The 16135-nt window shown below is 38.4% G+C and overlaps 1 protein-coding gene across 2 annotated transcripts in view; it reads left to right on the top strand.

Annotated features, from left to right (window-relative positions):
* The window catches only part of skib (v-ski avian sarcoma viral oncogene homolog b), a 31154-nt gene extending 15545 nt beyond the window's left edge, over positions 1-15609 (top strand). Inside the window, exons 2-7 of one of the 2 annotated variants that reach the window (XM_081358026.1) lie at positions 11052-11165; positions 11657-11760; positions 11896-12176; positions 12372-12643; positions 13214-13444; positions 13672-15609. In XM_081358026.1, the coding sequence (XP_081214152.1) occupies positions 11052-11165; positions 11657-11760; positions 11896-12176; positions 12372-12643; positions 13214-13444; positions 13672-13893 (1224 nt within the window). In that variant the 3' untranslated portion in view covers positions 13894-15609. The remainder of the gene's footprint in view (positions 1-11051; positions 11166-11656; positions 11761-11895; positions 12177-12371; positions 12644-13213; positions 13445-13671) is intronic. The other variant, XM_081358027.1, reaches the window with a different exon arrangement.
* The last annotated feature ends 526 nt before the right edge of the window (positions 15610-16135 follow it).

Raw genomic sequence — 16135 nt, 5'->3', positions numbered from 1 at the left:
CAAAGAAGCGTTCGGACTCGGAGGGTGGTGCAGTTTGAGCATTTGGCCCGAGATTTATTGAGAGGCTCTTAACATATTTCAGGGCGTCTCTCTCCCTCACTTTTCCGTGTCATGTCGAGGTCTCCCGGGTTCCAAGAGAGGAAAAGAGTAATAAGAAAGAGAGCGAGAGCGGGAGATTTTGAATTAACGGCTGGAAATAATGATCTCTGTTCTGAGTTAGTGGTTACATCAACAGCAGTGATTCAGGGAGGAAAAATGTGGTTTATGTCTCTTTAAGTCTCTAGGCTGTCTGCAAAATGCATTAGTCCTGTGGAGCAGACACAGGCCAGGGCAGAGGGAGGAGCCCAGAGCTGCGGAGGGGGGAGGGCTGGAGGATTGAACAGCCACAGTCTGGGCCTCTAGCCTCCTGGCTAGACTGCTGAAAGTTATTATTGAGTTCCTGAGCAGAGCCTCCCCTCCCTGCCATACTAGTGTCTGTTCACCCTGTGCTCTCGTTCTCTCAGACTCGCTGGGTGGGTATACGTGCGTGTGTTTACTGGCTGCCAGTTCACCATGGCCTTATACAGTAACGCAGCACACAATTTAGCATTTTTAGCATGTCTTCCAAACTTAAGAATTAACACTTTGCAATAAAGTTCAATTAGTTGAAGTTCATTTGGGATTATGCACTAATACTGTTATTGTTCATTTATAAATATGCAAGTGTTTATGGTTAATTCATGTTTGATTATACAACTTAATGTTAAAAATGTATTAATATGAATTATAAACTAAACATTAACCTGGATTAATAAATGCTTTTTAAAAGTATTGTTCATTGTTACTTCAGGATTCATAATGCAATGGCTAATGTTAATAAAATGAAACTTAGTGTAAAGTGTTACCAACTTAATTGAATGTGATCTTTGTGATAATAATTATTACAATTAAGTATTCATAAAATATTATGAAAAATTAATTACTAGGGCTGTCAATAAAAAAAAAAGCTGAAATGTAATAATGCTGAATAATTGTGATTTTAGTATTTTTAAACGTTTATTTTTATTTTCCTTTTTTATTTCACCTTTATTTAACCAGGAGAAAATCTCTTGCTACGATAAGTAGCCCGAATTTGCATTTACACACATACAACAAAAAACAATAATAAAACAAACATACAATCATGTTCAAGCTTAATTTTTGTGTCAAACTATAACATCACTTTACAATAAGGTCTCATTACTTAACATTAATGCAATAACTAACATTAAAGAACAGTGAGCAAAACGTTTGTTACTTATTATTCTTTGTTAATCATTAAATAATGCTAACAGATACAGCTTTTGATTTTAATAATGTAGTAAATATTGTAATTAGTAAATAATCAACATTAATTAAGATTAATAAATGCACTAGAAGTGTTTTTCATTATTATTTGATGTTAACTAATGTTAAAAAATGGAACCATAAAAGCTTTTTAAATCTATTGTTTACAACACAGACTCAAACCATTGCTACCATATCAGTTATCTACCAATAGTTTTTTTTTTATCATTTATCGTTATTGTTCGAAATTGGATATTTAATTGTGCATTTTCATTCTCTTATTTTTACATTTAGATTAATCATTAACGCTCACTTAAAGTAAATTTAATAACACTGTTAAATGTAACATTTGGCAGATCTCAAAATGAATATCCATTTTTCATACTGTACATTATAATTTTGTGATAACTAAATTCACTTTCACAATTAACCATTAAAATGACTCATTTTAGTGTTTCTTAATTCAATTTATATATCGTTTCTATTGTATAGATTTGTAATGCCTCATATTATCGGACATAATGTTACTATCAGTGCACATGTATCGTGAACGTTGTAGCATATGGTCTTATAAGGTATAGAATGCGGTGCAAACGTATGAGAGGACACAGACAGACAAATGTCCCTCAGCTGTTAGTGGAAAGGCCACATAGGTCAGTATGGATTGGTGCTGGGAGATTACATGCTAACCCCAGGCCGTCTTTTGAGGCAGGGCTCAGAACAGGAGCACCGGGACCTAATCCCTCTGATCAGATCAGACTGAACAAATTAACGCACAGAGCAGTGTCACATCGGGAACATGCACACAGCAGACTCAGGAGACATTTATATAACACACTGGCCTTTATCTTCGTTGTCTCTCTTTTGTGTTAGATCTGAGCTGGCACTGACTCACTGGTAAGCTACTCTAACTGTCAGACATTTTGGCATAAATTCAGAAAAGCCTGATTATCTGTAAAACAGCCACATCTCGGTTAAAAGGAAGCAACTTCACAGGATTTATGCGAGCGGAGCGCTAGCAAAAATACATGCTTAATGGATGTCAGGTGTGTAGGTCCATTTAACAAGTGTCCAGAAGACTGGCAGACTAATGTTAGCCGCAGAAGCAGGACTGGGAAAGGGTCTGGTCCGCGAACACCCTGGAGTGGAGATGGCGAATTCAGTATTTTGTTGTGTTCTGTTGGTTGAGTCAGAGCTGAGCTCAAGGTGTTATGCAGTTGCTATGGAGAAAAACATTGGCCCTTTCAGATTCAGAGGAGCGCTGTAAAATGAAAATGGTCCAGGAAAAAGAAGTTTCCAGGAATTTTCAAAGTTACAAAGCACATCAAGGGAGCAGAATAATGTAATGCCTGCTGGCAAAAAATAAATAAAAAATCTATTGAGGTTGTATCCTGGTCCCCAGTTTAGGATGCTGATGTCCCCACCAGGTACATAATCTCAAAGCTAATATGCAATCCAAAACTGCTGTTTTCAGCGGGGATGCTTCTCATTCTGACAGGTTCGTAAAGTTAAAGTGGTAGTTCACCCAAAAATGAAAATTCTGTCATTATTTACTCACCCTAATGTCATTCCAAACCTGTATGACTTTCTTCTGGAAAGTTTAAGATATTTTCAGAAATGTTTTCAGTGGTCACCAAAACGGCTTTGTTACCGACATTCTTCAAAATATTTTCTTTTGTGTTTCTCAGAAGAAAGTCATACAGGTTTGGAATGACATGGGGGTGAGTAAATATGAATTTACTTAATTTTTGGGTGAACTATTCCTTTAAACCTTATTTTTTTGTGTAAGACTTAGTCAAATCTATATCTTTTGACCAGACATTCAAGTATCCCAGCTTTTATTTGAAGGATTTTTCTTGTCCTGAAAGAGTGCCCTTCTTTACTGCTTAATGGAAGAATGAGCCTCTCTGTTTCCCTATTAATCTCTTTATGTAATCATCTGCTTTATTAAGCTCTACTACTTCATGGAAAAATGGAAAAGGGATTTTTCCAAAATGCAGGGTTTCCATGTAGAGATGTGACAGCTCTTCACACGGTGCTGTAATAATAGCTAATTCTAACCTTGTATGTCTTGTACTTTGGAAAAACACTCAATTACGGAGTTTTGGGCACTCGGCGGTTAGCTCTTTTTCGCCCCTAATTTTGTTTTGTTTTTCCTTCTACCACGCAATTCTCTGTTTTTCCTCTTCTGTTGTTTCTAATGCTTCCTGTCAATCCACGACATCCATTAGCACACCCACCTCCAGTTTGCCGCACTTGTATTTGTTTTGACAAATGCTGGAGGAACATTGGGCTTTCAAAGTGACTGTAAAAAGCAGAACAAACTAAAATAATCCACTCCCAGCCTTGGCCGTATACACCTTAATTATAGGGCCCACTCCCCTCTCTGCCTCGCTCGCAAATGCACGGGCCCTAAGAGCGTTTCACAGAAACTGCCATGTTTTCCATTTACTGTAGGCCTACTTGCGGTGATTAGCCGTAGTCTCAAATGGACATGCTATGAAAGGTCAAGTGATGGTCTCCCTCCTGGATGGGTGCACATTATTGTTCTAGCTCTTGGAGTTGCATGGAAGATGTCTGCTCCATCTTTACAACACCTCTGTGTTGTCGAACGCCAGCGTTTAGATGGCGTCAGGGGTTGAGAATGCCGAAATGTGGTTGGAAGCAGTAAATTTCAGATGGATTTATAGCCTCACTTGAGTCAATTGCCACCACGCTGCCCCTCCCCTGTCCCAGGGCAGACACAGTGAAGGTGCCGTGACATCATTGAGACCCTAAGCACTGACCGTAACTTCACCCTGCCAATTCTCAGCGGGAGCTTTTACAACTTCAGCAGCCTCTCCGTACCCTGAAACCTTCTGACCTCCCCTTGGCATTCACTCCCACATCATCCTCCCAAATAAACCCACCACCGCACCTTATTTGGTGCAGGAGTCACAGTTATTGCCGTCAGTCCTCCATACACAACAAAGTATGAGCTTTCACGTGTTCTTCCAGCAGCATTCTGAAGTGCCTGGGTGTGTGAGGTTAGGTGTTGCTGTCGAAGGGAGTGATTGTATATTCAGCGTCTGACATACCGAAGCAGCTCCCTGACAAAATGCATATCATGTGTGTCCTGTCCTATTCAACTGTCATGACTGATTGATCGCTGACTGGAAGCGTTACGTAAGTGAGTGCAAGCATTGGTTGCATTCCATGTATGTGGCGAATATTTCTCCGATGTACTTTTCTGGTCATTATTTTAAGTCCTTGTCTTTTTTCTTTGTAGGACTTTTTGCTTCATTAGACAGAGACTGTAGATCATGACAGGAAATTGGGAGAGACAGGGGAACATGAAACAGAATGTGTTGCAGGCTAGACTCAAACTTGTGTTGTCAGCATTAGCTCCAAGGCCTATTGGAGTTTGTAGAGAATGACAATAAATCGGCTTGGAGATATAGGGGAAAAGGGACGGGACTTTTTTTTTTAAATCTCTTATGCTTACAAAGCTGCATATATTTGATTAAAAATACAGTAAAAAAATAATATTGTGAAAGATTATTGAGATTTAAATTATTTGAATGTTTTAAAATGTAATTTCTTCCTTTGATGGCAAAGCTGAAATTTCAGTATCATTACTCCAGTCTTTAGTGTCACATGATCATTCAGAAATCATTATAATATGCTGATTTGGTGCTAAAGAAACATTTATTATTATCAATTTTGAAAACAGTTCATTTTTTTTTTTCAGGATTATTTGATGAATAGTTCAAAAAAGTTGGATTTTTTTAAACATACATGTTTTTTACTGTCATTTTTGATCAATTTAATGTCCCCTTGCTGAATACAAGCATTAATTTTTTAAAAAAATCGTACTGATCCCAAACTGTATTGTTTGTTGGCAGCATTAGCACCAGTACGTGCACCAGCTCTGACAGTGTCCTTACCTTAATTTACCCTCACTCTCAACGTTTTTGCTTCAGTTTCTGTGATTTCTTTGCATCAGGCAGGAGGTTTAGCTAGCTATTAGCGGAGACAGGAGGGGCTCTTCAGTGAGACACAGCTGCTAACAGAAGTCCACACTCTAACTGGAGGAACTAAAGCCCCATCTGCTCAGTCAATCACACAGGCACGAGAGCCAAAGCCAGCCAGCCATTCCACCCTCTGCGCACAGGGACAACTAGAAACTGCAGATAGAAAGGGCGGGAATATCACCCTTTCACTTAGTGATGGTTTAGGCAGGGCTCGTGGCCTTCTTCAAGCTCTTCTAACTGATATGTGATATTATGGCTCTCCTTATTTCGAGCCCCTTGTGTTGGTGTGGCAAAGAGGTGATTCAGTGAGACTGTAGCCTAATTGTCTTTCTGCACTTAACCTCCTGCGCAATAGCATTAGAACTAAAGCACACAGATTAGAATTTAGGCACGACCAGCACTCTGAAAATCTGACTCTCTGTGCTAAGCAGTCAGGTGATCAATATATTTTTGTATTCTATATTATTGTATTCTTGTATTCTATATTGTATTCTATATTATTTCTTGTTTGCTGTATTTTCCGGACTATAAGTGACTTTTTTTATCATCTGAAACATGCTGCAAAATAAAGTGCACACATTTGGATTTGTGCCAAATGAGAGAGTACGATTTTTTGCACTTATCGTTTGTTTTTCTCTCAACAATGCGATTTTGACATGTTGCAACTTGCAACTTGAGGTCAGGTGCGACTTATTTTCTGGAAAAAATACATTACATTTTTTTTTAAATCCAAAATTTTCTGTTTATTTCCATAATTAAATGTACAAAATCCCTGGTTTTAAATGGTTGTCAATCCCACAAACAAACTGAAGACGTACTGATAGACAGATTAGCAGCACTGAGTAATAATCTTTAGTGGTGAGTGTCTAGAGTTTCTACAGATGTTTATTTACTGACGTTTTTCTTTTTCCCATCACCCCCTTAGGCTTCCTGGTTTGCATGTTTCCTGCATTATAGTGTTCTAAATGTGAAGAGAAGCAGAAAGACATTGTGTGAATGTGTGTGTGCCTTGTGGGGTGTTTTGTCTCTACCTCAGTGTAAGCATTACTCTCCACAGCATGCCGTTTAATCCATCTAAATACATAAATGCAATCCGTTTTATGAATATATCAAGGGAAATTTGGGTAGAACTGTATGTATGAGTTTTGTGAATGCATTTTATTTGCAGTCTGGAGGTGGACTACTTATTGGAGGACTTAAGAGTCCGATGAGACTATACCCTTATGTGCCTGCTGGAATACACCATATTGAAGCAGATGGATTCCTCCATCGCTCTCAGAGCAGGATTACACGTTACACCCCGCCTCTGCCTCAAAAGTCTGTTCCCTCTTCTGCTCAGACAGCAGCAAGACTCCAGTTTAAAGGCTATTAACACAATCCAATCAAGATTGGTTTTCCCTTAGGCTCTGTATCTAACTTCTGGCAAGGCTTCTGAAAAAGAATGGACTTGAAGGGAAACGTGATGGCATGGTTTTTCCTGTCACTTGAAAGCGGAAGAGCTGGGGACATTTTCAAATGGCACCGATCTGCCAGCTGACACCTGGTGACAACTGAGCTTAATATAAATTGCGAGACCCTCCAAAGCACTCTCACTTGCATTAGGACAGCTGGCATTGCCACCTTCTTTCTCTCTCACATACTCTTATGTACACTTTTATCCTATACAGTCTTCAAGAAGCCCCCTCTAATTAGGGCACCGGTCTCCAACACGTCTCTATAAAGCTCCCACCCAAGTGCGCTTCACCAGTTTTGCCCTTGACTTTGGCAGAGCACGGTGAAGCACACACAGATCTGGGGATTACATGCAGGATTTCCGTAGGGGGAAAGAAAAGCTGTAATAGGAAACTTGTTGTGCCTGGTTGCTGTGCACCACCACCGCTACTGTTCTTTCAGGCAGCATGGCACATTATTGTGAGGATGTTAGTTGCTTGAGCAAGTTCAATAGAGCAGACTATTTTAGTATTTTTGTTTCACGACGAATGCAACTCCACTTGTTTGGCTTCCAGTTCCAAGTAATGGCAACAGAGACTTAGACCATGCACCTTCTCCCCAAACAAGCTGGATGGTGTGACACGACGAATGCAAGTGGAGTGATATTTGCTTCATTAGTCATTCCGAAATCAGAAGCAAACGTGGTCAGATGTTATCCAATCCGTTTTATGACAACATGCACCCATGGCTCTTGGATGGAGCAATGCATTCCAAAATGTTATACTAAATATATTTGCTTGGGACGTTTGCACATCTTGGACCATTTGCAAAAATGTAATTTTTCAAACCCTTTTAAAATCAGTATCCAGTAATTTCTCATTTTTTCCACACATTGAAAAAAACTAGGGGTGCATGATATATTGGTACCATATCAGCTACTGACAGATATATATTTTTTAAATTTATCTGTATTGATGTTGGATACTGAAAGGGATAGTTCACCCAAAAATTTAAATTTTGTCATTACTTTATTTCATTGAGTTTTATGGCCACCCAGGATATCTGCCAGCCCACCCCTTTTGCTTCCAAGAACCAAGCCTGTTTTAGTCTTATTTTTAAATTTATTTAGACAAAGTAGTGTATGATTTTAATATCTGCCATGTATTGTTTATCTGCCATAACACGAATAATGAATTTGATTAAAACCAACGGTTATGTTGACGCAGATATGCACGTTTCATCCATGTATGTTTGCCGTAAAGCGCTCCTTTATAACATGCCTTCAAAGAAATCCTACACAATAGGCAGTTGAAAGGGCATAGGATTGAATGGCCACTTTAAGAGTAAGCCGTACTTGGCCTTCAAGTATACATTCCTGCTGCTTTGTGTTTCCTCTGTGGTCCTGCTCCTCGAACCCGCCCACTCACATTCAGGAACCAGACGCTCCGAGTTCCCACAGGGCCATCAGCCAAAGCAAACTACAGAGAGGAAATGTGGCCCTCACTCACTCACTCTTTCAATCACTCACTCATGTGCTCCATCAGTAATGGAGCCTGTGTTAGCGCTTTTTTACTTTGCTCAACAAGAATATACAGTATGTCACATTTGACGTTACATAAATATTTTTTCTGTATTCATGCTGTAGTGTAATTCTTAGTGCTTTGCAATAACCTCATTTAGAATTCTTCAAAATTTTATAATAAATCCAGATGGCTTCTTTTAAGGTTTATTAGACTGTTGGTTTGAGTCCAGATGTTGTACATGTCCTAATCTGCAGCCACACAAACACAATCTCCATTATGTGTTTGTGTGGTTTTGCCAAGCTGTTTGAGACCGTCTGCCCTGCATGTGTGTCACGAGGCCACGCTTTTGATGTGGTGGTGAGTGAGGGCCATGTCACGGCTGCCCTGCATTTCAGATCAGCGGACGTTGCATCAGCGGCTCCCTTGTGGTGTCTGGGAGGGTGCACAGTCAAAGACTATTATGTCTGGGACGCCCTGGTCTTCCTGGAACTCCAGACCTCAGGGAAGGAACAAACACAGACAGACGCTCTTTGTTGGGTCTGCAGTGGTTGTTCAATGCTTGAGTCATGTTTTGACTTTACCCATCCGCATTTTTTGAAGGGGGAAAAAAAAACAGTGCTTTCCTTTGCGCAAGGCAGCCAGGTCTCCAGACTTAGGAAGGAGGGAGGAACTGTTAATTATTGTTTGATTATGGTTATTTTCAGCATGTCACCCACCACAAATTACTTGCAAAAGTTTCCAAAATATTCAACATTATAATTGGATCACTATGCTCAAAAATGACCAATCATTTTTTTTTTTTTTTTTAATATTTCAATTAGAATACCTTTCATCACAGAAAAACTGATATAAATGTGTCTTTAATTGAAAAGGGATAGTTCACCCAAAAATTGTCATCACTTGTGGTAAACGGAAGTTTAAGCACGTTTGCTTGATGTGCGAGAACCAATGAGGTTCATTCTTGTGTGTTACGCAGCACGTTTGATCTTCCGCAAGAACCAATGATTTTTTTTCTCATGCATCAAGCAGGTTTGGTTGAGATTGTGTTTATGTTCGCTGATCAGTGATTATAATATGTGAATAAAAGCCTAAATTAAATGTTTATCATATAAAGCGATCGAGTCTCTTCAGAAAATTTGGACTAAACTGCTCAATTCAAATGGATTAGTTTTGCGATATCTTTATGAACTTTTTAAAGCATCAAAGTGGTAGTTGCTTAGCTGTCAATGGAGGGACAGAAAGCTCTCAGATTTCATCAAAAATATCTTCATTTGTGTTCCGAAGATGAATGAAAGTCTTACGGGTTTGGAACATAAGGGTGAGTAATTAATGACAGAATTTTCATTTTTGGGTGAACTATCCCTTTAAGTACCAGTTCATGGTTCAGTTCGAATCAAATCAGAGAAAACGATTTGCCGTTCGGTAGAAGTCAGTTGCGACGGCTTTAAACAATTTACTGACATTAATTTCTTTTTTCAAATTGCTAATTAGCAAGTTCGAGTGTTTTGTGAATTTATTTTCCCCTTTCGCTGTTGCTATTTAAAATATTGTAGCAATTTTTGTCCCATTTAAAACCATTTTAATCGGTCTAAGCCAAGCCCTGTCAGGTGGATTTCAAAGGGAAATGTGGTGGTAGGCCAGGCTACTATGCCGTGGTAGATGTTATAAGTGGAGAAAATAATATTCTTTACACTCGTAAAGGGTATATAGTTTATAATTCTATATTAGAAGATTATACGTCCTCTATCGTTCTGTCTATTTAAATATTTCAGAAAGTGTACTGAATCGGTAAGAGGCTGCTCTCAAAGCCGCTACACTCATCCTGAAGAGTCCTTGATCATCAATTGGTCCGCGCTATTCAACTGCGCTCTCAGAAAATACGTGTGTGCTTTGTGTATTCCTTGCGTGTGTTTCTCGGCTCCAAGGTCCACGTTACCGACCGTAAAGTCATCGCTTAAGCTGGACGTTGAGGCAAGTGTGTATTAGCATGAGTCAGATCCGCATTGAAAGAACCCTCCAAACAGCCATGGTCACAAAACGCGTGCTCCCACGCCTTGTGATAACAGGTTTGTTATAGTTCGCCACTTAAGATCGGCACAGTGAGCGTGTGAATACACAGTGATTATAATAGAACTACAAGATTCCCTTTTTTTTTTTTTTTTACTTCAAGATTCCTGTCAGCACCCTATCTATGATGAGACAAATCCAGCGCTGCATCTCCCCCTTGTGTCCCATTATAGTCAACGACTCTTTAGTCCCTGACCTCGTTTATCCAGTCATAATTCCAACCCAGGTGGTGTTTTTCAGCCAGAAGCACCCTGTTTCTTACTCATTGTGAACCATTTTTCTATCAGCAACTCTTCATGACTTTATCCTCTGCTAACTTTCACACTGACTCTGGTTGTCAGGATGCTCAGGTTACGGGGGTGTTTTAAATTCCTGAACTTGAGTCAAAGACACAGGTTTGGGCAGGTCGTTGGTACGGCAAAGGTAAACCCATCCTGGATCTGACATGCTGAAACCTGAGGGCAAAGGGGAGGGATTTCTTACGGTCATACTCTCTTTTTTTCAAGAAGCCTTTTTAGTTGTATGAATGCCTGTAGTGTTTGGTTTTTATTTGTACTGATGCTAAATTTACCCTGATTTCTCTCAGATATTTGCTGAGAGCTGTAAGTTGGTTTGACACCTACATGGTCAAAGCTCTACCTCAGTCTTGCCTTCACAGTGTTTTTTATCATCTTATAGAGTGTGTGTGTGTGTGTGTGTGTTTTTGTTACAGGCGTACAGTCCCATTCCCTCCAAAAAGTCCAAACATGACCGCTCAAGATCCCCATCAATGGATAAAGAGAAGCAAGCTGATTGGCTACAGTCTCTGGCTGCATCTGCTAATAAGGTAGATTTGCATTGGCTTGTTTCCTTTATGAAAAACATTATCCGCATAAAGATAGATATATGTCGTGATTCATATTTTGTGGTTTCAAAGCTATTATATCATTCGTTTAAAACAATTAATTTCATATATTTCTTTTATTTAGTTGTTTTGTTGGGTCAATTTTCACACTTGTTTTCATTTTCACACTCAAGAGTCTGAGCATAGTTGAACCAACTCATTGCTGCATAGGCCTCTGTATTATGAATTAAATGAAAAGTTACTCTTCGAAATTATCAGCATTTATTATTTTGGCTATTTTATCTAGGCATCATAGAAGTTAGGGATGCTAATATTAAAATTCTTTACTATTTTGTCTAAATAAATGAAAAACAAATGCGCAGTAAAAACGAAACAATTAAATCAATACTGATGAATTGTCTATATTGGTCAATAGCTGATAATATGATACTTCTTGCGTCCCTAATTAAACGCTCTTATTTTTCTCTGTTTAGGATCTTAAGCAGCTCCAGTTTAAGCAGAGACCTTCAGCCTTCAGGCCGTGGTCTCCCAGAGTTCCCTCTGCTGAGCGAGAGACACCTAGCCACAAGTATGAGAGGTGCGCACATGTAAACATTCTGTTATTATATAGCATTAATATAGCCATAAGTAGTTAATTCATCATCTCCAATGCATCAATGCATTGCTTTGATTGACACATTTAATTAATGTCTCCTTTTCCTGTGATATTCAGACCACTTGCTAAAGGACAAGACAGCCTGGCAGTTCCAAATGTATCTCTGCCCATTGCCACATTTAAAAATAATGAGCAGCCACCGCACTGTTTCTCTCACCCCACCGAGACCCACAACACAAGCAAGACAGAGAGCTCCAGGCCAAGAAAGAGGTGGCTATCTGCAGAGAGACAATCACAGCCGGTGACCAAAGCCTCTCTGCCCACTCCAGTAGTCAGACAGCGACCTCAGGAGAACGAGGACTCAGACGCAGAAATCGAGGTTGACAACTGTGGTGAAGGTAGGATGTGGAAAAAGAGGATTATCAGTTAAATGCATCTTGTGAAAACAATTGATACATGCATTTTTGGTAGATAGTACACTAATATGATGCATGTAAGCTGATTAAAGCTCAAAATCTGGCAACACCATTTATATTGAGAATGAAATAAATATTGCACTGTTATTTCACTGCTGTATTATTCTGTCATTCCAGGTACTGTCTCCTGTTCATTGATGTCCCCTCCATTTACAAATGGCATTGGAGCAATGAACCTCAGCGCTCCCAGTACTGCAGAGGTGCATGATGGGAGGGTGAGACTAGGGGCGAGCCCTTGCTCTGAGCTGGAAGTCCTCAAGCAGACGCTCTGCAGTGACCTGAGCTCTAAGGAGGCCAGAGAGAAGTTCCTCCAGGAGATCATCCGCATGAGAGTGAAGCAAGAGGACAAGCTAGCCGCCGCTCTGCAAGCCAAACGCAGCCTTCAGCAGGTACTTACTGCAAGCTCCGAAAGTCTTGAAAACTGCCATTCAGAATATCATTTCAACCTGGAAATCAACGAAGGTTTAAGTTTGTTTGTTTTTTCAAACCAAACATTAGACATTTCACGACATTAAATAAAGGACAAAATATTCAATCCAAATTGTTTAAATACTAAAAATTCTATTTTTAGAATAGTTTTGAATATTTTGAATTTAGAATAATCACAGTGTAGTCGTCAACTAAAACTATTGAAAATAGTTATTGGTAATTTAAATAATGCTAAAATGAAATAAAATATAAATATTAGATGAAAAACATAAACTTAAAAAAAACAAATAGAAATGTTGCCTTGGCCATTAACTGAAAAAAAGCTAAAGAGAAATTTTTTAACTAATAAAAAGAACAAAATGACTAAAATCTTAACTAAAATTAAAATACTATAAAATAGTTCATAAATACTACAATAATACTGCTCTGCACTATTTCTAGGTCGATAATCAAATAAGCACATTTGTATAGCGAATTGCTTTGTAAAAATGTGTGTGCTAATCTTCAACAATATTGCCTATCGTTCACAGGAGCTGGAGTTTGTCAGGGTGACTAAGAAGGGCAGGCTGAGGGAAGCCATCGAGGCCAAGCGGAACCTGAGGAAGGAGATTGAGCGCCTCCGTGTGGAGTGTGAGAAGAAGGTGCGAGACGCCAACGAGTCCTGCGGCAGGCTGAAGAGGGAGCTGGACAGAGAGAGACAGCTCCGGGTGTGCGATAAGGGCTGCGAGGCAGGACGCTTGAGGGCCAAGTATTCCTCACAGGTGAGATTCGGAACTTCCTGTTGGTATATTTTAGCACAGAAGATACATTTACACTGTGTGTTTTTAATGGCTGCTTTTGATGTTTAGAGAGCAGGGTGAGTTAAAACAGAAGCGTTTTCACACTTTTGGACACCACTGTGAATAATAAAGTATAATGACAGCAGATAGGATGTGCACAAAATTTGCTCTGGAAAATGACTTCCAACATCTCTTTTTCTCTCCATCAGATTGAAGATCTGCAGATGAAGCTCCAGCAAGCAGAAGTGGACCGTGAGCAGTTAAGAGAGGACCTGCTGAAGGAGCGGGACGCCCGGCAGAACCTGGAGAGGGTCGTCAAAGAGCTTCAGGAACAGCTGGGCCACAAAGCAGAGACGGAGGGACTCGCCATCGCAAACACACAACCGACTGAGAGAGAGAAGAAAGAAATGAGAGCTGAAGATGTATCTTAAACATTTAGAGTAATGTGTTCAATGTATGGCTGAGGATGAAGACTTTGATTTGAGGACGAGTAGAGGACGCCTCTAAAGCCAACGTATTCTTGAAAAAAAGTTCTGGATCACAGGAAAATGTCATGATTAACAATCATATTACAGTGTGCGTTTACCAAAACCAATGGAAACTGTAACCATAAATCATGAACTCAAGTAACTGGAAAGAAGTTTGGTCGCTCCTCGATGGGAGGACGTTCAGAGACGGTGGCATCGCGTGTAACTGACTCGCCTTCAGTTAGCTTCTTTAAGCTAATCTAAGGAATTTATTTTGTTATAAGCTATTTAAATTTTTTGCAAAGATACTTGAAAAATATTTGGGAAACAAATGTGTTTTCTATTCACATTACATTGACAGTAGCAGGTGAACAACCTGTTAGTGCCGCTGATACTCTGTAAACTAGAAAGTGTTACAAGCCAGAATTATACTTGCTACACAGGTGTTGTCATTACAAGGTTTTGCTCGCTTTTGTTTCACCTTTTTTTCGCTGTTGTATCGAAATAGTTTGCATGAGCGACAGTGCTATGGTGCAGCAAAGCTTTATTATAAACCTACATTCAGATGAGCTTTTTATCTTTGTATTTTTAATTACCATGTACTTAAAACCCTATAGTATTGGTAATGAACAATATGGGCTGAATCCTACCATCTGTCCTAAACTTCAATATCAAGTATTATACTTTAATTACCAGTTTTCGCTATTTTTAACAGTCCAGACGAGGGCATGACATTGATCACTCCATGCTCCGTTTGATGGTGAAATGAATGTTTTTTGTTCGGAATCAGAATTATACTCGCGTGACAAATATCCATTTTTAGTCACTGGTTTAAGGTAAAAATTAATTAATAAAAATGCTGTTAATGAAAATAACATTTCTACTTATACAGAAAACAAGGATATATATTTTTTTACTTTCTACCAAAAAAAAATTGCACTTTTAAGAAAAGATAGTTGTATTGTCTATTTGAAGCCCTCTGTTTTTTCAGATCTCAGACATCAAGTATTGAATAAAAAAGTTTTCATACGTTTGTTACAGATGTGAATACCACTTAAACATAAAAAACTATGTAAATATGATAGCTTGCTTTACACTTCACTCTAAATGCTTTTGCTCCAAACCAATAGACTGTATGTATGAAATAATGTAACACAAACGTAAATTTCTCCTATCATATTTTCAACTAGAGGGCATTTACTGTATAAAATCCTTATGTAATAATATTAACAAAAATCTTAGATCATTATATTTCTGAATAATTTCAGTCCCTTTGGAAATCACTTTATATAATTACCAAAGCAAAGTTTCACATTCTGAGAATTCTGGTTGATAAATCAGAAATGTGACTGATGAACTGTAAAGAATATTTGCTGAATTTATAAAAAAAATATTTTATCTCCATTACCCCTGTCTTGAATAAACCTGCAGTAATACATATTCTAACCTCTCCATCGCTCTATTTATTCTGGGTACATTTTTACTTCCCCCTTCTATATAACGAGATCCGTATGCTTGCCTATGTCAGTTTTTAACCTCTTGATGTTTTTATGCGTCACACTTGAGATATGCATTGTGTGCAGGGTCTTGTCATAGTTTTGGTTTTGATGTGGGTCATTTTTTTTACTTGTTTTAATGTTCCCCCACGAATAATAACATCATTAAACAGAATCAACCATTCGTCTTGTGTTTTCTGATATTATTTGCTACATTCAGTAATTAGGATTATATAAATAATTTTTTTTTTTTTTTTCTGTCAGGAAAATATTTGAAGATTTTACCCTGGTTCATAAGATAAGATCAAAATATAAATTATTTTTAAGAGCAGTTAGCCCTAATTCATAAGCTAAGATTAAAAAAAAAAAAATTGGGGGGATAATTTGTGTTTTTATAAGAACAGTTAACACTGGTTACGAATTATAAGATTACAAAATTATACATATAAATTATTTTAATATGAAGTTAACCATAGTAAGAAAAGATAAAATGTTTTTAATATGTATTTTTATAAGAACAGTTAACCCTGGTTTATAAAACATGATTTTTTAATTTTTTTTACTCTTATCAGTTAACACTGGTTGCAAATAGGCATGTGCCGGTATCAACTTTTCATGCTGCGATTAATTGATTGAGCTTTTACCACGGTATACGGTATTATCACGATATTTTAATTGCTCAAGAGAAATGGATGGATTGGTGGGGGGAT

Source organism: Scardinius erythrophthalmus (genome assembly GCF_964197995.2).
Source record: "Scardinius erythrophthalmus genome assembly, chromosome: 25".
Classification (NCBI taxonomy): domain Eukaryota; kingdom Metazoa; phylum Chordata; class Actinopteri; order Cypriniformes; family Leuciscidae; genus Scardinius; species Scardinius erythrophthalmus.
Note: the sequence above shows the minus strand (reverse complement) of the source record. Positions and strands in the feature narration are given on the sequence as shown.